Raw genomic sequence first — 18,522 nt, 5'->3', positions numbered from 1 at the left:
GTTTCCAAAATGTGGAATCCTGAGCGGATCAAATTGGCCTGTGTTATCAAAAAAATCTAATTTTTTAACTTTATGACGTATTCAGAAATCAAAAATTTAATATTGCTCTATCACCAAATTATGATATTTATAATATTGTAAATTAATGAGCGCCTTTTACATGATTCTATATTAGCTTTATGTTTTACGTATAAAACATACTTTTTGTTTTGCGCCTCTATTTCTGTTGCGCCCATGGCGGGGTCTTCTTTGCTACGCCCTATTTACAGACTTGCTCTAGTGTTATTTTTGAATGAAAAAACAACTTCTTTGAACATATTATCACCCGTAAGCCGTAATTACTTTGATTTAAAAAAGGAATACAATGATGAGAGGAGCAAACTAGTGCTTGTACAAGTTTTTTAAAATTTTCAAGTGACTTGCACAGTTAAAATGCCACCGCGAAATTTTCAAATTTTTTTTAAAAAACAAGATTTTGATTTTAAAACAAGAACGTCACCAGCTAGTGGGCCAGAGGATGGGAAGAATGTGGACAGATAAAATTTGTGGTGGTAAAATATAGAATATAGAAATTTTTAAAATAAAAAATCAAATTATAAGGATTAGCAAATGCAACAAATTATAAGGAATTCCGAAATCGATTCCTCGGGTGGGCCAGATTTAAGAAATTCAATCTTTCGAGTGGAAATTGTAAATTAGATAATAAATGACTTGCATATGGTTAAATTTTCCTCGAGTTGTAATAAAAAGTTGTAACAAATAATTCTATTTTTAGAAGATTTACCTATAAATTATGTGTAATTTTTTTGCTTGAGATACACCAAATATATACCAAATTTGTTTACTACAATATTCTCATTTTCTTCATAAAATAGTAATTCAATAAAATATAAAAATAAAATATAGTTTTATACTTATTTAAGAAGGTTGTTTTCTCAGCAAAATAAAAAAAAATGTTTATTTTATAAGAAAAAGATTCATCTTCAGCTAGGAAAATTTTAATAAACATTTCAAATGTTAAATATAATTTCAAATAAATTCCAAAATTATTCTTTATGCTGATTTCATCATATATTTTATACTGTCCTACAAAACAAATAAAAATAAATAATAAATAATGTAATATTATTGTTTATAGTAGCAAATATGGGTTACGAGAATAATATTGTTTAAAAAAAAATTAAAATAATTTGCTAAATATGCATCTTCCTGAATAAAACTTTTGTTTATTATACTATACAGTAATTTACAAAAAAATTTAATTTCATTTTAAAATACTCACCTTAAACGATTATATCTATTTTCACTTGATTACAAAAAGCGTTTTTTATGAGTGAAATTAAATAATGTTAAATATGTTCTTCAAAGAACAGTTATTTTTGTTATTTCTAACAATTAACCAAATTAATTGTGAAGATGTAACGGTCACGTTAAATTTAAAAAGGGCGTTACATGTTGTTAGTGATCAGTTTATTAGTTTTAATGTGGATCCCAAGTATTTTTTTCAAAATGTTAATTTGAGGTAAGATTAAGACTTTTAATTAAAGATCTTGTTTTAAGCAACAATGTAAGAAACATTTTTGGCATAAAAAATTTAAACTATGTCTAATTCAAAACGTCTCTACAAAAATTGGAATTCAACATTTTTTTTTCATTTTTGTATTTTATCTAAAAAACTTTTTTTATGTTTTTTTTTAAATATATTTATTATACTGTATTTTCAACAGATAATGTTATTTATACAGTAAACTTAATAAAATAGAGTAATTGCATTAATACATATTGGTTATAATATTTGATTTGTGAGCCCTGTGTCTTGAATGAAGTTGAGCACTTTCTTAATGTTTTCGGTGTTATCGGAAAGGATGTCTTTGATGTGGCCTATTATGTTATTTTTAGTTCGTTGGTTATTGAAGTTTTTACAGGTTAATAGGATGTGTTCTGTGGTGACAGGTTCGTTGCAGATTGGGCATATTGGAATTGGCTCTTTTTTGATCAGGTGTTGATGTGTGAGTTTTGTATGTCCAAGTCTCAGTCGCGTTAGTATCACTTGGTCTTGTCTGGCGAGTTGGGTTGAGGTTCTCCATAGGTTTGCATCACTTTTTATTTTCCTTAGCTTGTTGTTGGTGATGTTTTTCCAGTCATTGTTGCGCTTTTCTTCTAGTTTCTGTTTTATAAGATTGAGAACATCGTCTTTTGTAGATTTTCCTGTCATTACTCCTGTTTCATGCGCTTCGTCCGCTATTTTATCGGCATGTTCATTTCCACAGATCCCCGAATGACCTGGGACCCATAGAAATGTGATGATGAATTTTTTATTCAGTAGTTGGTGTGTTTTAAATTGAATTTTTTGTATTATTGATATTTTATTGTATGGGTTTGTGATGGCTTTTATTGCGCTCATAGAGTCTGTGATAATAATAAATTTTTTATGATCTTCATCCTTCTCAATGTGATTTAGCGCTTTGAATATGGCGATAGCTTCTGCGGAGAAGTTCGAAGTATGTGGTGGTAGTTTGTATTTATGTGCAGAATCTATTGTCGTAAACGCACAGGCCGTTGTCAGTGTTTTTTTTGAGCCATCTGTATAAATTTTTTTATATTGTTGGTATCTTTCTATTGTTTGATGAAATATTTGTTGAAAAACCTGTGTTGGAGTTGAGTTTTTTGGTTTTTCGCTTAGTGTGTTGTTTGTGTTTATTTCTTCACAGATCCAGGGAGGTGTAGGTTTTGAGTTTTGTGTTTTGTAGATGTTGGATAGGATTTCTTTATTGGGGAGGTTGAAGGATTGTATTGTATGGTCAATTTGTAGTGAGATGGGTTTCGGTAATGATTTTCTTTTTTTGTATATATGTATGTGGGGGTTGGTTATTATTTTTTTTGTTATGTCATGTTTCTGTTTTTCTGTTGCATTTATAAAGTATTTTAATGTTAGGTATTCTCTTCTTACCGATGGTGTATGTTCTCCTGCTTCACTGTATATTGATTTAACGGGGGTAGTTTTGTATGCTCCAGAAATAATTCTGAGGCAGGTGTTGTTGAGCGTGTCAATTGGTTTTAGTATAGTTTTTTTGGCCGCATTATAAATTTGGCATCCATATTCTATTTTTGGTCTGATCACTGTGCTGTAATATTTAAAAAGAGTTTGGCGGTCTGCTCCCATGTTTCTGTTGGCAAGTATTTTGAGGATGTTTAGTTTTTTAAGTACGTCGCCTTTTAAAATATCAATATGGGTTTTCCAGCATAGTTTTTCGTCCATATGTAGTCCTAAATATTTGTGGTGTGTTGTGTTTTGTATTGGTTGATTATTTATGCGTAGCTGTAGGCTCTGTTTTTGTTTTCTGTGGAAACACATATATTTGGTTTTTTCGGTTGATATTTTAAGCCCGTTGGTGTCGCTCCATTTTTGTATTTTGTTTATGGTTTTTTGTAGGTATTTTTGAGCATATTGAGGATTTGGGGCGGATATGTATACGGTGAGGTCATCCGCGTATAGTAGTACATTGGCAGGGAAGGTGATTTTTTCCGGTAAGTCGTTGATTGCTATGTTGAATAGCATGGCTGACAATACCGAGCCCTGGGGTGTTCCATTGATTTGGTTATGTGTGTCCGATGTTTCTGTGTGCACTTTTACGTTAAAAGTCCTTTTCTGTAGAAAGTCTTGGATATATGTTGGAAGGTTGCCTTTTATGTTCCATTTTTTTAGAGTTGACAGTATTTTGTATTGCCAGGTGGTGTCGAAAGCTTTTTCGAAATCGAAAAAAACGGCATATAAGTTGGAACGATTGGCAAAAGCATTTTTTATGTCTGAATCCAGTATAGTGAGGCAGTCGAGTGTGGACTTATTTTTTCTGAATCCATATTGTTTTGCATTGAGTAGTTTTTTTTCCTCTAGAATCCAGGTAAGTCTTTCATAAACCATTCTTTCCATTATCTTTTGGATGTGATTGATTAGTGATATTGGTCTATAACTACTGGGTGACAGTTTGTTTTTGTTTTCTTTGTATATAGGGATTGTGGTTGACTTTTTCCAACATTCCGGAATTTTCCCCACTTTCCAAATGTCGTTGAAAATTTTTAGGATATTGTCAATTGCTGTGGGGTGCAAATGCCTGATGGTCAGTATATTTATGTTATCCGGGCCGACTGCCTTGTTTTTTATTTGTTGGAGAGCTACGTTGAATTCATGTATGGTGAAGGGACTGTTGTAGTCGAGTTGTTCATTTGTGTTGAATTTTATAGTTTCTTTTTCTTTTGTAGATTTGTATGTGATAAAGTTTTGACTGTATTGCGCATTGCTCGAGACATGGGAAAAGTAGTTTGCTAGTTGGTTTGCTATTTCTTTGTGATCTACGGATATGTTATTGTTGATTTGTAGTGCATTGATTTTTTCTGTGTATTTTTGTCCGGTGTTAAATCTTCTAATGTTTTGCCATATAATTTTGTCTGGGGTGTCTTTGTTTATCGCTTGAATAAAGTCGTTCCACGTTTTAGTTTTTTGTTCATGAATTTCTCGGCGAGCATTTGAGCGTGCTATTTTGAATTGCTCAAAATCATGTGTACTTTTTGTTTTTTTGAATTTTCTTAGGCAAGCTTTTCGCTTTTTCAATAGATTTCCTATGTCGGTTGTCCACCATGGTACTTGTTTTTTCGTTTGCGTAATTTTTTTTGTGGGTATATATTTTTGTATTGCCGTATGTATGGTGGTGTATAATTCCTCTATGTTTTTTGAAATTTTGTCTTCATTGTCCTGCGGGTCTTGGGTTTGCTGAGTTGGTATTTTTGTGTTGAGTGTAAAGTTTTCCCAGTCCGCTTTTTCAAATATCTGTTTTGTTTGTGTATATTCTTGTATCAGAGTATTTCGGAATTTTATGTGTATCGGGTAGTGGTCGCTGGAACAGAGGTCAGAATGTGTGTTCCATTCTACCTTCGTTGTGAGATTTGTTGAACAAATCGTGACGTCTATAGCAGAGAAGGTACCTCTTGTTGTTAGGTGTGTTTTGTTTCCATTGTTAATTATGGAAATGTCGTCGTTGTTTAGTAATAGTTGTTCCATAATTTTACCCCTATGGCATGTTTGTGTACTACCAATTGTTGTTAAGTGTGTGTTTGTGTCTCCCAGAAGGAAGAATGGTTTTGGTAGTTGGTCTATTATGTTTTGCAGGTCGTTTAGGGAAAATTGTTTATTTGGTGGTATGTAAATGTTGCAGATTGTAAATGTTTGTGTTTTCGTAAGGTGAATTGTGGTTGTAATTGTTTGTAGTTCGGTTTGTATTTGGATTTCGTTTGAGAATATGTTTTTGTGTATATATGTTGCGACACCTCCGGATGCAATCTGCCCGTCTTGATTGTCGAATCTATATTGTTTGTAGTTTTTTAATGGGGCATTGTGTTTTGGAAGGAGGTGAGTTTCTTGTAGACATATAACGTATGGCTGGTATTGGTTTATTAGTAATTCTAGTTCATTTTTTTTGTTATGAAATCCGTTTATGTTCCATTGTAGCATTCTATGTTCCATTAGAATGTTGTTCTTCGCTTTCGGAGCTGACAGCTGTTTCGTTAGAGTCCGATGATATATCTGTGTTTTTTGATAGTTTGTTTTTTAGTTTAGTAAGAGCCATTTTTACTGATCTGTTTTTTTGTACGTTTATTGTGTTGTATAAAATGTCTATTGTGTTTATGATATGCTCTGGTGTGGTATTGAGTTTTTTGATTACTGGGTCTATTTTTTGTATTCGGTAGGTGTCAGTAATAAATTGCTTGAAATCGTTGAAATTAAAGACAAATCTTTCAGGTTCTTTTTCTATTGGCTCTTGGAATATGTCAATGTTTTCTAGAATGATATTTTTTGTTTTGTTTTTTGTTTTAGTTTTGGGATGTTTGGATGTATTTATTTTTTGTTGTATTTTGTTTTGTGATGTATCGATCTGTGGTGTGTTGATATTGATTTGTGTTTGGTGTGTTGTGTCGTTTGGTTGTTTCGGTTTTTTGTGTGTTGTGGGTGGGGGTTCAATTTCGGATTCGGGACTGCTTGAGTGGACCCTTTTTTTATCTTGAGTGTTAGGTGTGCAGATCTCGTTTGTGTTTTCTGTTTGCATATTAGTTGATGTTGTTTGGATAAGTTCTGTGTTATTTTGTGTGTGAGTGGTAGTGTGGTCTGTTGAGTTTGTTGTTTCGGGTGTTGGTGTTTGATTATTTTTTGATTCTTCTGTATTTCCTTGAATGTTTCTACATCTGTCTTTGGTGTGCCCATGTCGATTGCAATTTTCACATTTTTCAGTGTTTAGATGTATTCTATGTGTTTCGTCTTCATATTCTATTATAAATGAGTCCGGGATAGGGTTTTCAGGTTGTGGCAAGTAATATACTTGTCTTCTACCACTATTTATGTGTACTAATTCTGGATTTGTCAGTTTGATTCGGGTTATTGGTGACGTGATTTTAACTCTATGCATTGTTAGTTGTTGTATAATTAGTTCGTTCGGTATGTTTGGTGGTACGCTAATGATCATCCGTTTTGTCGGAGCTATTAGCTTTCTAATGGGTACTTGTTGCCCTTTGATTGTTATGTGTTTGTATACGTCTGTTATTTCGTCCGCCAATTCTTTCGTCTTAAGATATATGCATATACGGCCATAGCTCATAGGATAGGCGTCTGTTACATGCTTGATATCTATTATGTTTTTTAGTGCAAGTATATGGTCTGTGAATTCAATATTTTCCATTTTTTGTATAACTATTGCATTGTGTTTTGATGGATACGTTTCAGTTTTAAGAATATTTGAATATGTTGATGTGTTTTGGTTTTGAGTTTGGTTAGTTTGTGTTGGGGTAGTTGTTGAGCTTGTTGGATGCATTTTGGATAATTTTGTTTGATTTTGAGGTGGTTTTGATGTATGTTAAGTATGTTTTTTTTTTTTTTTTTTTGGTATTTGGTATAAAAATAGTTTTAAGTTGTTTGTTACTACTCACACAAGGTGAGTAGATAGGTATGTATTGATGTTGACAGCTAGTAGTTACTAGTTGTTTGTATCACATTTATATTATTATTAACTGATGTTTATATAATATATTTTTTGGTAATTTAAACTGAGTTTGTTCACAACAATTACATGTATTCACTGTTTCACTGTTAGATTCGTCTATTTTTTTATGTTTTATTCAGCACAAAAACTGATAAATTTACAACGGGAACTAAAATTAATGCTGGCTGCTAACCAATATACTTTATTTAGATATTGACAATATCCTCAAAAAGATTTAACAATTTCGTACACAAAATTATCGTAATTAACTGGTCTTTACGGGATATTTTAACAATTAACTCAGTAAATTGTTTATTTTCATTTGTTGTTAATGTTTTTAGTGATTCAGAAAATTACAACATAATTAGTGCTTTATCACCTGCGTTTATACGTTTATCTGGTCCATCGACTAAAGTATTAACATGGGCTGATCCTGATAAATTAGGAACGGATAATGATCATTTATTGACTGGATTATATGGTTTAACACCAAAGAAATGGATTGATTTTAATGAATGGGCTTTAAATACAAATTTAACACCAATATTTGCATTAAATGATCGACATAGAATTAATGGTGTTTGGGATCCAAGAGATTCGCTGGCCATGATGACCATAACAGACCAAATGAATTATAGCTGTTTTTGGGAATTGGGATATGGTAATTTTAAATAATTATTATAGAAACACTTTATTTTAATCAAATTTTGCTTTGTGTATTAAATACTAAATGGTGTTTAAAAAATACTTGGATTTTTTTAATCACAAGCAGAATTTAATTTGTATTAGATATTATGCCCTTTATTTATGAAATATGTTTAACCTATAAGAGTTTTAAACTATATAAGAGTTTTAGTTTTAAACTTATCTAACTTATAAAAAATAATTCAAGCAATGATATTTAACATATCTCTATAGATTTTTATTTGTTTTAAATCTAGTACTCTAGGAAATCTATCACGTGATAAGGCTTGGAGTTAATATAAAATAAGAGTTCGTGTATCATAGAAGCGAATTTCAAACATAGGTATTAATTAATATACATACCTTGAGAAAAATATATAATTTTTTAAATGCATTCAATATATTGATCTTCCATGTACATAGCTAAAACTTTTAAAACTTTTATAAGCCAGTCACCTGGTAGTCAAAATCGTCCCGTTTCGAAAAAAATTGCGTATGGCTGAAAATACTTTTCTAAAGGGTAATTTTATGCGCTGATTACGAATTGTGGGATCATTTTGTTCCCAGAGGTGAGGAAAAAATATATGGCCATTTTTACCGTTTTTTTGAAAAAAATTTACATAGTATTTTCAGCCTTTCGCAAAAAAAATCAACAAAACCTACCAGGAGACTGGGCTATTATGAAAAGTAGAAATAAAATATTCCTTATATTGTAGATGGTACAAATACAACTTTAAACCAATACATCTCTGATTTGACATCGTTACAGCATATTTTGGATGCGTTTCCAGCATCTAAAGATTACTGGGGTACCATTGGAAGTGATTTCAGTGGATGTATAGAAAAACCTACCTTTGAAGTAATACGTAATTTTCTTTTAAGTGTAGAAAGTTCATTAGACGCAATTAATTGGCATATGTAAGTTTTAAAATTTTTGTATTTTTTTTTTTTTAATTTTTAGATAAAATGCAGATTGTAGTTTAAAACAAAAAAAGGGGTGTTATAAGTTTGACCGCTATGTGTGTTTGTGTCTGTCTGCCTATCTGTCTGTGGCATCGTAACGCCTAAGCGGATGAACCGATTTTTATTTTGTTTGTTTCCTTTGAAAGATAATTTAATGGAGAGTGTTATAAGCTATGTTTCAAGTGCGAGTTTAAGGTTCGGTACCTAAAGCAACTAAAAAATATGCGATCGAAAATGTTAAATTTTGTGTCGTTTCATTTATACTTAATGACTTCGTAAACGAACAACATAGGTCAATCGGGTCATAGTAATCGGTACGACCACTGTAGTTTCCATATCTAAAACTATGTATGATAGATAGTTGAAAATTTGTAGGTAGCTTCAAATAGTGAGTCTATTGATTTCATACCAACCCATCGGAAAATATTAGAAGGGTTAAAAAGTTAAATGAAAAATAATTTTCTAGAAAATACTTAGAAAACTCAGTCCGTTTTATATTTTCACTTGTTTTTTGTAAACTTTATCGATGTACCGATGTATACCTCGAAAATGGATTAGAAAAGGAGCACATACACAAATGTTTGTAAAAGCATTTTTGAATTGCGTTGAATTATTATACCGTTGATTATACAAATGTATTTCAATATTTGTTCCTACCTATATCATGGAAACTATACAACGCCTCCGCTCTCTTTTTTTTTGATTAAGGTATTTCGAATACAAAAAAATGAAAATGATCAAAAAAAATTTGATCAGTTTTATTTATCTATTAATCATCCTTTATATGTCTTTTGTGAAAAATTCATATCATATCAAAGTCAGTGTTTTTACTTTAATTTTGGTATGATTTTAAAGCTTAAAACTTGAGGAACGTTGATAAAAGTTTTTTTTATGTAAACGGTAACATTTTTAAAACCACTTATTGACTAAAAAATCAACATTTATTACGACTTCTTCATATATACCAGGATGCAAAAAGTGCTTTTTTTAATAAAAATTAATTTCTCGTTAACCGTACAGAGAATCGACGAATTTATACCGAAGGCGTATTAAATATACTTATTAATTGACACACAAAATTTCTGGTTTTTGGTAACACTTTCGTTTTGGTATCGAAACATCTTAAAATCGTCCAGCCATATATTTTCTGTATGCCTTAAATTTTTTTTTCTTCAAAATTTTAGAAAAAATAATGGCGAAGAAAAATTCTTAACTGAAAAAGATCCAATTGTGAAAGCTTTAATGCCAACTGCCAAAACAAAATTACCTGTAATGTTAACAATACCATATGCTGATAAGACTGCATCATTTCGTAATGCTTTAGAATGGGCTTTAGAATTGGGAAACGCAGCCAAATTTGGATTTGGAGTAGTATTTCGTCAACCTACTAAAGTCGAATTATTAAAGGAAACGCCAGTACGTAGCTTTTAAACAGTTTTTTTTTTTACAATATTACTAAAAAATTTTTTCTGTAGGTATTTTGGGTAGGACTTTTACATAAAAATTTATTGGGTAGAAATATCTTAGACGTAAAAGTAACGGGAACAAATCGAACTCGTAGCCAAGTTTATGGTCATTGTACAAAGCGTCAAAATAATTATATCCGGCGTGGTGCTGTAACTTTATTCGCAATTAATACGCAAAAAACAAATATGTCGATTGCACTTCGACCATTTGGACCACAAATGCGATCAGTTGAAATTCAGAGTTATGTACTAACATCTAATGGTAACATTGAAGATTCGTAAGTTCATAAATCATTTTTTTAAATACTTTTATCATTCATTCTAATACAAATACTTTTCCAAATATTTTAGGGAAATTTTCTTAAATAATGAAAAGCTGACTTATGATGTGGTTAGTAGAACAGGAAAACTAGATTTAATACCAAAAATTCGACGTGCAAGAGCAAATAAAATCATCAATTTGGAATTACCACCATTATCAATTGGGTTCTTTGTATTACCAGGTGCTAGATCTCCAGCATGTATCGTTGGTGAAATTGAAAGTGAATTGATCGTTGAGGAAATTATTGAAGATCAAAACGCAGCTGTAGATGTTGAAAGAACTGCAAATTCTAAGGAAGAAGACGTTTCTTTACCCGAAAATTCAGAAGAAAGTTTCGAAACGGAAGAGAAGCCAATCCAAGCTCAATGGGAGAAAATTTTACATACTAAATCAAAAGATCCAAAACTAATGGAAAATTACAATTTTACTCGACAGCATTTTATTGATCGAGCAAAATTACTTGAAAAACATAAACAACTTCAAGAGACTGAACAACATCGCCTTGATTTGAAACATAAACTTGCAGAGAAAATCCGTAAGCAGGAAACACAGAAGCAAGCTGAATTGGATCGTCTTCAAGATTTTGAATTAACCAGCGATGAGATTCAATTAATATTAGCACAAAGGGATAAGAAAAATGTGAAATTACGAGCAAAAAGATTTTTACCGATTGATATAATGAAAAGTTTTGCAGAACGTGCAAAAAAAGAAAGTAATAAAAATGATAAAGTTGATGTAAATAATAATCCGCCGTTAAAAAGCAGAACAAAACGCCAAATTACTTTCGATGAAGGTCGGTATTCAGGACGTAGAAATAGTCGTTTAGCAGGTCGTCTTGAAAGATTACGTAATAGGAAAGAAACCGTAGAAAACGATCAATATAATCCAAATAATAATTATGGATTAGATCAACCTTCCCCACCTCCAACTGATATTGGAGTAAAACCAATAAAAGTTATTCCACAAGGGGATGTTTTTATGGGTTTATTAACTGAGAGTGTTGAGAGAAATAATGATTATGACTATTTGGAAAGTGAAGAACACTCCCCCCGTCACACAGAGCCACAATTTAGAAATACAAATCAACAAAGAAAATCAAAAATTGACCGAAGAAATCGTAAAAATGGTAAAACTGTTGCGGAAGAATCAACGACTGGTGTCATAGACGGAAGGTTTTTAGAAGATTTTAATATTTATACAATGGCGGAAAATGCAAATGAATGGTCCATAATGGATGGCGATGATAATGATCAATTGTTCCATGCTGGGCATTTTTATGAAAACTTACACAATAATCCTTTACATATCGGTCATGAAATTAAACGAACGGAATGGAAAGACTATGGCGAATTGTTTGAGGTTGATAGTTTGAAAGATTCTGATGAGGAAGACGAAATATCATCGTTGGAAAATTATTATGGTGATTTCGTGGAAAATGTAAGTTCACTTGGATAACTAATATCTGCTATACTCGATATACCAAATCGTAAATTGGTTCGTAAATTATATTTTCTAAGTTATAGCTCATATATTATAAATTTCTCTCTTAAGATGCTTTTAGGAAGGTGAACTACCTTCTTGGACTCCACACTAGACATTCTGGTTTCTGGCTTCAGGTCAGTCATGTAAAAGGCAACTTAATTTCATAACTGTATAGAACTTGCGGAATTCTTAAATGATAAAGTTATTCCTTATAAAAAACAGGTATTTTTTTTTTTTTTTTTTTGTAACTGAATAGATTTGGCATTAATTGAAGGCTTTTTTACCATTTCTTCAAACAATTCATTCGTAGATTCCGCAAAAAACGAACACAAATAATTATAGGTAAAATTCATTTCTGACGAATCCATTCAAAAAAATGTTACAAGCAATTATTAATTTATTTAAAGTATCTGTTAACAGTTATGCAATTAAATTGTCTTTAAAATAACCCAGAAGTCTAGCACCAAAAACAAGATTTCTGTCTTTGAAACAAACTACATTTTCTTCTAAGCGCCTTAATTTCGGAAACCTGTAAAGAGTTCGATATATTTTGAGCACTCTATATTTACATGCTCTAATGTACTCAATTTTAATATATTTTTAATGAATAGTAAGTCTCAGTCTTAGTGAACCTACTAAACACATGTACTTGAAGCGTTTATATTACTACAGAGTAAACAATTAAAAATTGTGTTTGGGTTGCTTATTCTAAATATGTATTGTATAAATATTTAAATAGCAATTTTGTGATTCTAATTGATTTAGAAGCTCAGTTTTGGAAAATATACTTGTATTTTTTTGATAAAAAATGCGAGGTAGGCATAAAATAATTAGTTATAAATCAAAAACTTTTTACCTTACTGGAAAACAATTGGCACGTTTATTCGGTATGTCCCCCCTTTAATGTCAAGATGTTCTACTAATGAATGAATTTCTCTTGTTTCTTTTTTCAGAAAAATTTGTATCCAGTAGAAAAATTTCCTCAAAATTATGTAGAAGATGTACAACAAAGTATAACAGAATCTGAAGAAAGTAATGAATCGGATTCAAGGCAAGAGCATGAAAAATTACAAGGGCAAGATTCACAAAAACGTGAAGTTAGAGTTTTACCAGATAGAAATTTCTTAGAACAAAATAAAAAAATTGATACTACCAGAAATAATAATTACTTTAAAGATAATTCAATCACTAGATCCACAACTTCAACAACTTCAATGCCTGTAACAAAGAAAAAACGTAAACCATCTACTCCAATTCCAGAACTAAGACCTTTAACCACAACAACAACAACATCAACCACAACAAGTACAACACCTTTCCCATTATATACGCCACAACAACCAAAACGACGACGCCCTAGACCTCCACAAGATGATATTCCTGATTATATGCGATTCAAACGTGATGTTAGTAACATACAAAAAATACCACCAAAACATCAAGCCAAATCGGTAATAAATCCAAATAATATACAAACAATCACACCGAAAAATACAAAATCGAATGGCAATGACGTAAAACGAGCTCATCGTAGAAGAAGAGATGCGGATACTACAAGTGTATTTGATTCTGAAACAATTACAACTGAAGCAATGGTAACAGAATACGAAACCACAACGGCCAGTATTCCAAGTATTGATGACTTGGATGATGTTTCAAATATGGATGCAGAAAATGATGTTGATTATGTGGAACCAAACGAAGAACATTTTAAATATGTAATTGGAAGACCATACGATTCTACTAAATTGAAACCTCTGAATGAAAAACGTTCAAATAATTTCCAAAGATTTTTAAAAAATAGGTTAGCAAGAACGAGAAAACGATTTGAGAAAAAAAATCAGGCTGGAAAAGTGAAAACTGGTATGCAAAACGATACAACGATAATAGATAACATAGAGACAACAAATGTTATGGAGGTTGAAACTACAACAACAGCAATTCCTACAACCGATGTTGGAAATAAGTTGAATGAGCAAGACTCAGCCAACATCGATCCAACTATTATTCGACACAAAACAGGAATTGAAAATTTACGACGTAGAAGACAATTTACCCCTCTAGCAGATCATCGAATGCATATTAGAAATTTCTTACGAAACAGATTTGGTAAAAATAAGCGTTCAATTGAAATGTCAGACCGAGAAAATGAAATTTTCGAAAATAGTGAAGAGGAATTAAATAAAAATGGTCATGTATATAAAATTAAAACACAACAAGGAAAAAAAATAATGGTTTTCGATACGGCAAAAGCTGCACATGAATTTGAAAATAAATACACAGGATCCAAAGAAATCGTCGATGAAAAGGTGGTTGTATTTAATTTATTTACTACAGAAACTCCTCTAGCCCTCGATTTAATAGAGAATAAATGGAGTGATTCTTCTGCCTCTGATAATAATGACGATGACAGCTCTTTATCGCACCATGCTGAAACTGCCGAAGAAATATATTCATTGAATAGTGACAGCAGCGGTAGTGATACTTTCGACGATAAGGATACAGATTCATGGGGTGATTTATCAGACAATAATGAAGGTGATAAAAAGAAAATTATAATTGTAACAGGTCATCCGTTTCAACCGTTTTCTCCATTTGGAGGTAACCAATTAGTTGGTAATTTCCTAGAAACTATTTCAAAAGTCTTAGAACGTGTGCACAAGCGATTATCCGGTTATTTTACTGCGCTATAAATATATGTATACCTATTTATTTTAGTTTATTGAGTTTAGATTATTACATTAATTTTTAAGACTTGAAAGTCGTATCTTACCTTTAACCCTTTTCTTTCTCCGTCCACACACCTGACTTCAATAATAGATTATTTCTTCTAAATGAAAATGTAGACGATAAGTGAAATATTAAAATTAATGTCAAACAACAATGTATGCTTTGAGAATTAAAAATTAAAATTATAGGTTAAATTAATTTAAAGAAACGAAAATAATAAAAATAAACGAAAAAAATTATGGTAAACTGCAGTTGTTTTTTTTATTCTTTCATTTTTATGACAGGGTGACATTACAACGCCGCGGTGGTGGCACTTAGAACTAACAACAATTGTCATTCGGCTATTTCATTACTTATATAATTTATTAATTTTAATTATTAATTAACAACAGAAAGCACTGTTGGCTTTCTTCTATAACTATATTGATTAATAAATATTATTAGTAAACTACAATTAGTGTTATTCACAGAAAAAATAGTCTAACCTGTATAATTGGAATATTATTAATAATATTTTTTCTTTTAAAATTGGTAACAATTTTGAAAAATAATTTTTAACAAATAATGTTTTTATTTTTTTTTTTACTTTTTTGCTTCATAATGAAACCAAAAATTAACAATGAAAAAGATTAATAACAACATTTTTTCTTTTTTTGAAATTAATTATAAAAATGTTTTTATTTTTATTTTAATAATCTTTTTTATTTTTTTTTATTTTAATTATCACTAGCTTTTTTTTTTTTTATTTGTTAATAAATATTTATGTATTTCGCAAAAAGCTATATAAGCATTCAAATTTGGAGGAATAAATAAATAAAAAGTATAGTTTTTCATTTTTTGTTTTTTTAGCAAAAATACTCAAATTATCGACTGTATGTGTGTACATGAAGAATTAAAAATTAATCAAAAATTTTAAGAAATAAATTTATTTATTTATTTTCTCCAATGTCCTTGTTGTACAAAAGTGTATATTTACAAAATGGTATTTTTGGAAGTAATTTATTTTTTTGAATAAAAGAGTTTGTTTCTAAATACACTTATGTACAAAAAACTCGAATTGAATTTGTTTTTAAACTGTCATACATGTTTTTTGTGGGCTTATAAACATTACCTTTTTTTTTTGTTTATGTAAATTTTTATTTATTTTATTAAATACTTTTTTTAATAACTAGTAAATATTTCATAGTTTTATTTATATATAGTATATATGTGTCGTTGTATCCAGAAATTTTATTCAAATTTTTATTTTTTCTCTACGTAAATATTATTTGAAAAACTATTTTTTTGTTTCGGCGCTATGAACAGTTTTTGCAGATTAGTTTGTTATATATTTTGCTTAAAATATCTGTAAATCGTTTATAAAAGAAACTTGTATAATTTACATCAGATGTAATCTTAATTCGTCTGACGAATTATTTGATGATTTCCAAAACGATTACATTACATATCTAGATTCCTAGCTAGAGCAATCATAACAGGATTCTTAATGCTATCAATATTAGCCACTTTTACGTCATGGTATTATAAAAGCAAGCATAACCAAGTGTATGAATAAGAACGATTGGTCCTTCGAGCCGGTTGTATGTATTACCCTTATAGTCACTGTTGAATACACTTCGGATATACGTGAGATAAAATCCCAATAATAGATGCATACTTTTAAGTACTTCTTGATTAAAGTCTTGAATTTAGATAACTAATTTTATCTCGAAGTGGTAGCTTTCTTAAACAGATACTAATCGACAGTGAACAGACAATACAAAAACCGTTCGCAAATTCAACTTCTAAATTTTTTACTGCAATGCAATGTAACAAATTTACAAATATTCCAAATAAAATAATTTTTTAATCTGCATTAAATTTTTAACAAAAAAATTTCTTAATTCATTTTTTTTAAATCAAATAATTACCGCTAGATAATTTCTACTTAGGTTTATAATAGTTTAAAAGGTTTTGTACATATCACACTTTTACTAAGTCGTAACTAACATTGCTTATATTTTGGTTTTTATACGTTTTTTTTTTCCAAAAATTTTGAATTACCTACGAAAAATATATATTTTGCTAAAATAATGAAATAAATGTTCACAAAAAATATCAACCTTGACTGCCGGGGGGTTGTTACTTCTAATTAACAAAAAAGTTCTCTTGGAAAGCTACAAAATTGTACGATGAATAAACCAAATTTTCTAAATCTAAAAATTTTTATATTTAAAAAGGCAATTACTGATAATTTATATTTAAGAGATTCTTTTCTCTTCATACTCCTCATTTTTTTGTTATGTGTAAATTTGTAAATGTTTTTTTTTCAGCCAATTTTTGTTATTTCGCGCTAAAAATATTCTTTCGAGATTTTGTTTGATCATTTATTAAATTATATAATATTTAGGTACCTACTCGAAAGAATATTCCAAAAAGTATTGTGGATACTATAAACACAGTTTTGATTTCACCCAAATTCCACGTTAAAATATAAATATACATATATGCCACAATTGCCACAATTATTTTTTGATTTTAAATATATTTAGGCATGGGCAACATTTAATATTGATATTGCCACACATTGAAAATTGATTCGTCTCAGAGAAAGTGTCTAAATACCGCAAGCGTTTGAATGTACTTGGTAATATTTTATAAAAGATGTGTGGAAAATTGGTCGTTAGTAAGAGTTTTGTCAAAGTCTGAGAACGAATAATTTATGTTAAGTAAAAAACACATGCCTTATAAAATTTTTGTAAAATATTTTCCTCATAGTAAATAGAATATAATTTAATAAGTAATTTTTATTACGTTTTTTATTCATAATATTTGTTTTGAACGACAGATCAACGACACTTATACAGTTAAAAAACAGCAACAATTAATAAATCTACTTTTTTTTTATAATCAGTGTGAATAACTGTAGCTAAGATCACAACAGTAATAATGCGATGATAAATTATTTAAGATCAATGATGGACATTTTACGTGTAAAGAATTATAATCTAACGTAAACAATTAGTTAAACTTCAACTAAAGAAGTACGACTTCTAGTCCAATCCCACTTACTTCATGATAAGCTACCGAATCAATTCTTTTGCATACTAGCTAAGGTGAATGTGACCAATGTAATTAAGGCTTAATGTTATACATTTTCATATGCAGGTTGGAATTGCTCAAGTTCAACATTTCTTACGTTCTTTGGATTGTATAAAATTTGGAAACAAGAAGTCGCATTCAATAATACTAAACTTGTTAATGATAAAATTCATTCGAGAAATAAAGTGCATTTGTCGGGAATTATTGCTTATGTTATTATCTTCTCTATTATGGATTGGTATTTCGATTCGAATCGACATTTATTTCTTAGCTATCAGGCTATGGTGTTACTTGAAAATAGACTAGGGTTTCAATTTAAGTTTTAAATCAAATTTTGTTTTACAAACCGATTAAAAATTTTATCGACCAAGCAAAACTTTTCCAGCGATAATGAAAAATTCTAAACACGTAAATATTAATACTACATAGCCCCATCATTGAGTAAAGACTACATAAAATTACTAGAATTTTTTTGTTTTAAATAGACATAGATTTTAAAGTTAAAGAGAGTGTGAATGATGCTCACGTATATTAATTAGTAAAAGATAAGAGATACAATGATATACATTTAATTGACACATAGATTATACATTTGCAGCCTAAGTTCATCATGCAACAAACATTTTTGTTTTTGTATTTTTTTTTTAAATTATTTTTTTTTTAGAGAAGGAAAGAAGGTGGAAGAAGTTTTAGAGGAGACAGATAGAAGTGCAAAGATGTGCGGGCGTGTGTGCATTGGACAGATAGAGCCAGGTAGTCGAGAAAGAAT

The 18,522-nt window shown here is 30.0% G+C and overlaps 2 protein-coding genes across 3 annotated transcripts in view; both read left to right on the top strand.

Annotated features, from left to right (window-relative positions):
* LOC123291107 overlaps positions 1–18,522 on the top strand; it is an 827,916-nt gene that overhangs the window by 497,501 nt on the left and 311,893 nt on the right. The window lies entirely within an intron of this gene.
* Positions 1,356–14,777, top strand: LOC123290808. The gene is made up of 7 exons (XM_044871143.1): positions 1,356–1,522; positions 7,367–7,686; positions 8,426–8,627; positions 9,857–10,088; positions 10,148–10,416; positions 10,490–11,897; positions 12,896–14,777. Exons 1-7 carry the CDS (start codon positions 1,356–1,358, stop codon positions 14,633–14,635), a joined length of 4,338 nt encoding a protein of 1,445 aa, XP_044727078.1. The 3' UTR covers positions 14,636–14,777.

The sequence above is a fragment of the Chrysoperla carnea genome, chromosome 1 (genome assembly GCF_905475395.1).
Source record: "Chrysoperla carnea chromosome 1, inChrCarn1.1, whole genome shotgun sequence".
Classification (NCBI taxonomy): domain Eukaryota; kingdom Metazoa; phylum Arthropoda; class Insecta; order Neuroptera; family Chrysopidae; genus Chrysoperla; species Chrysoperla carnea.
Note: the sequence above shows the minus strand (reverse complement) of the source record. Positions and strands in the feature narration are given on the sequence as shown.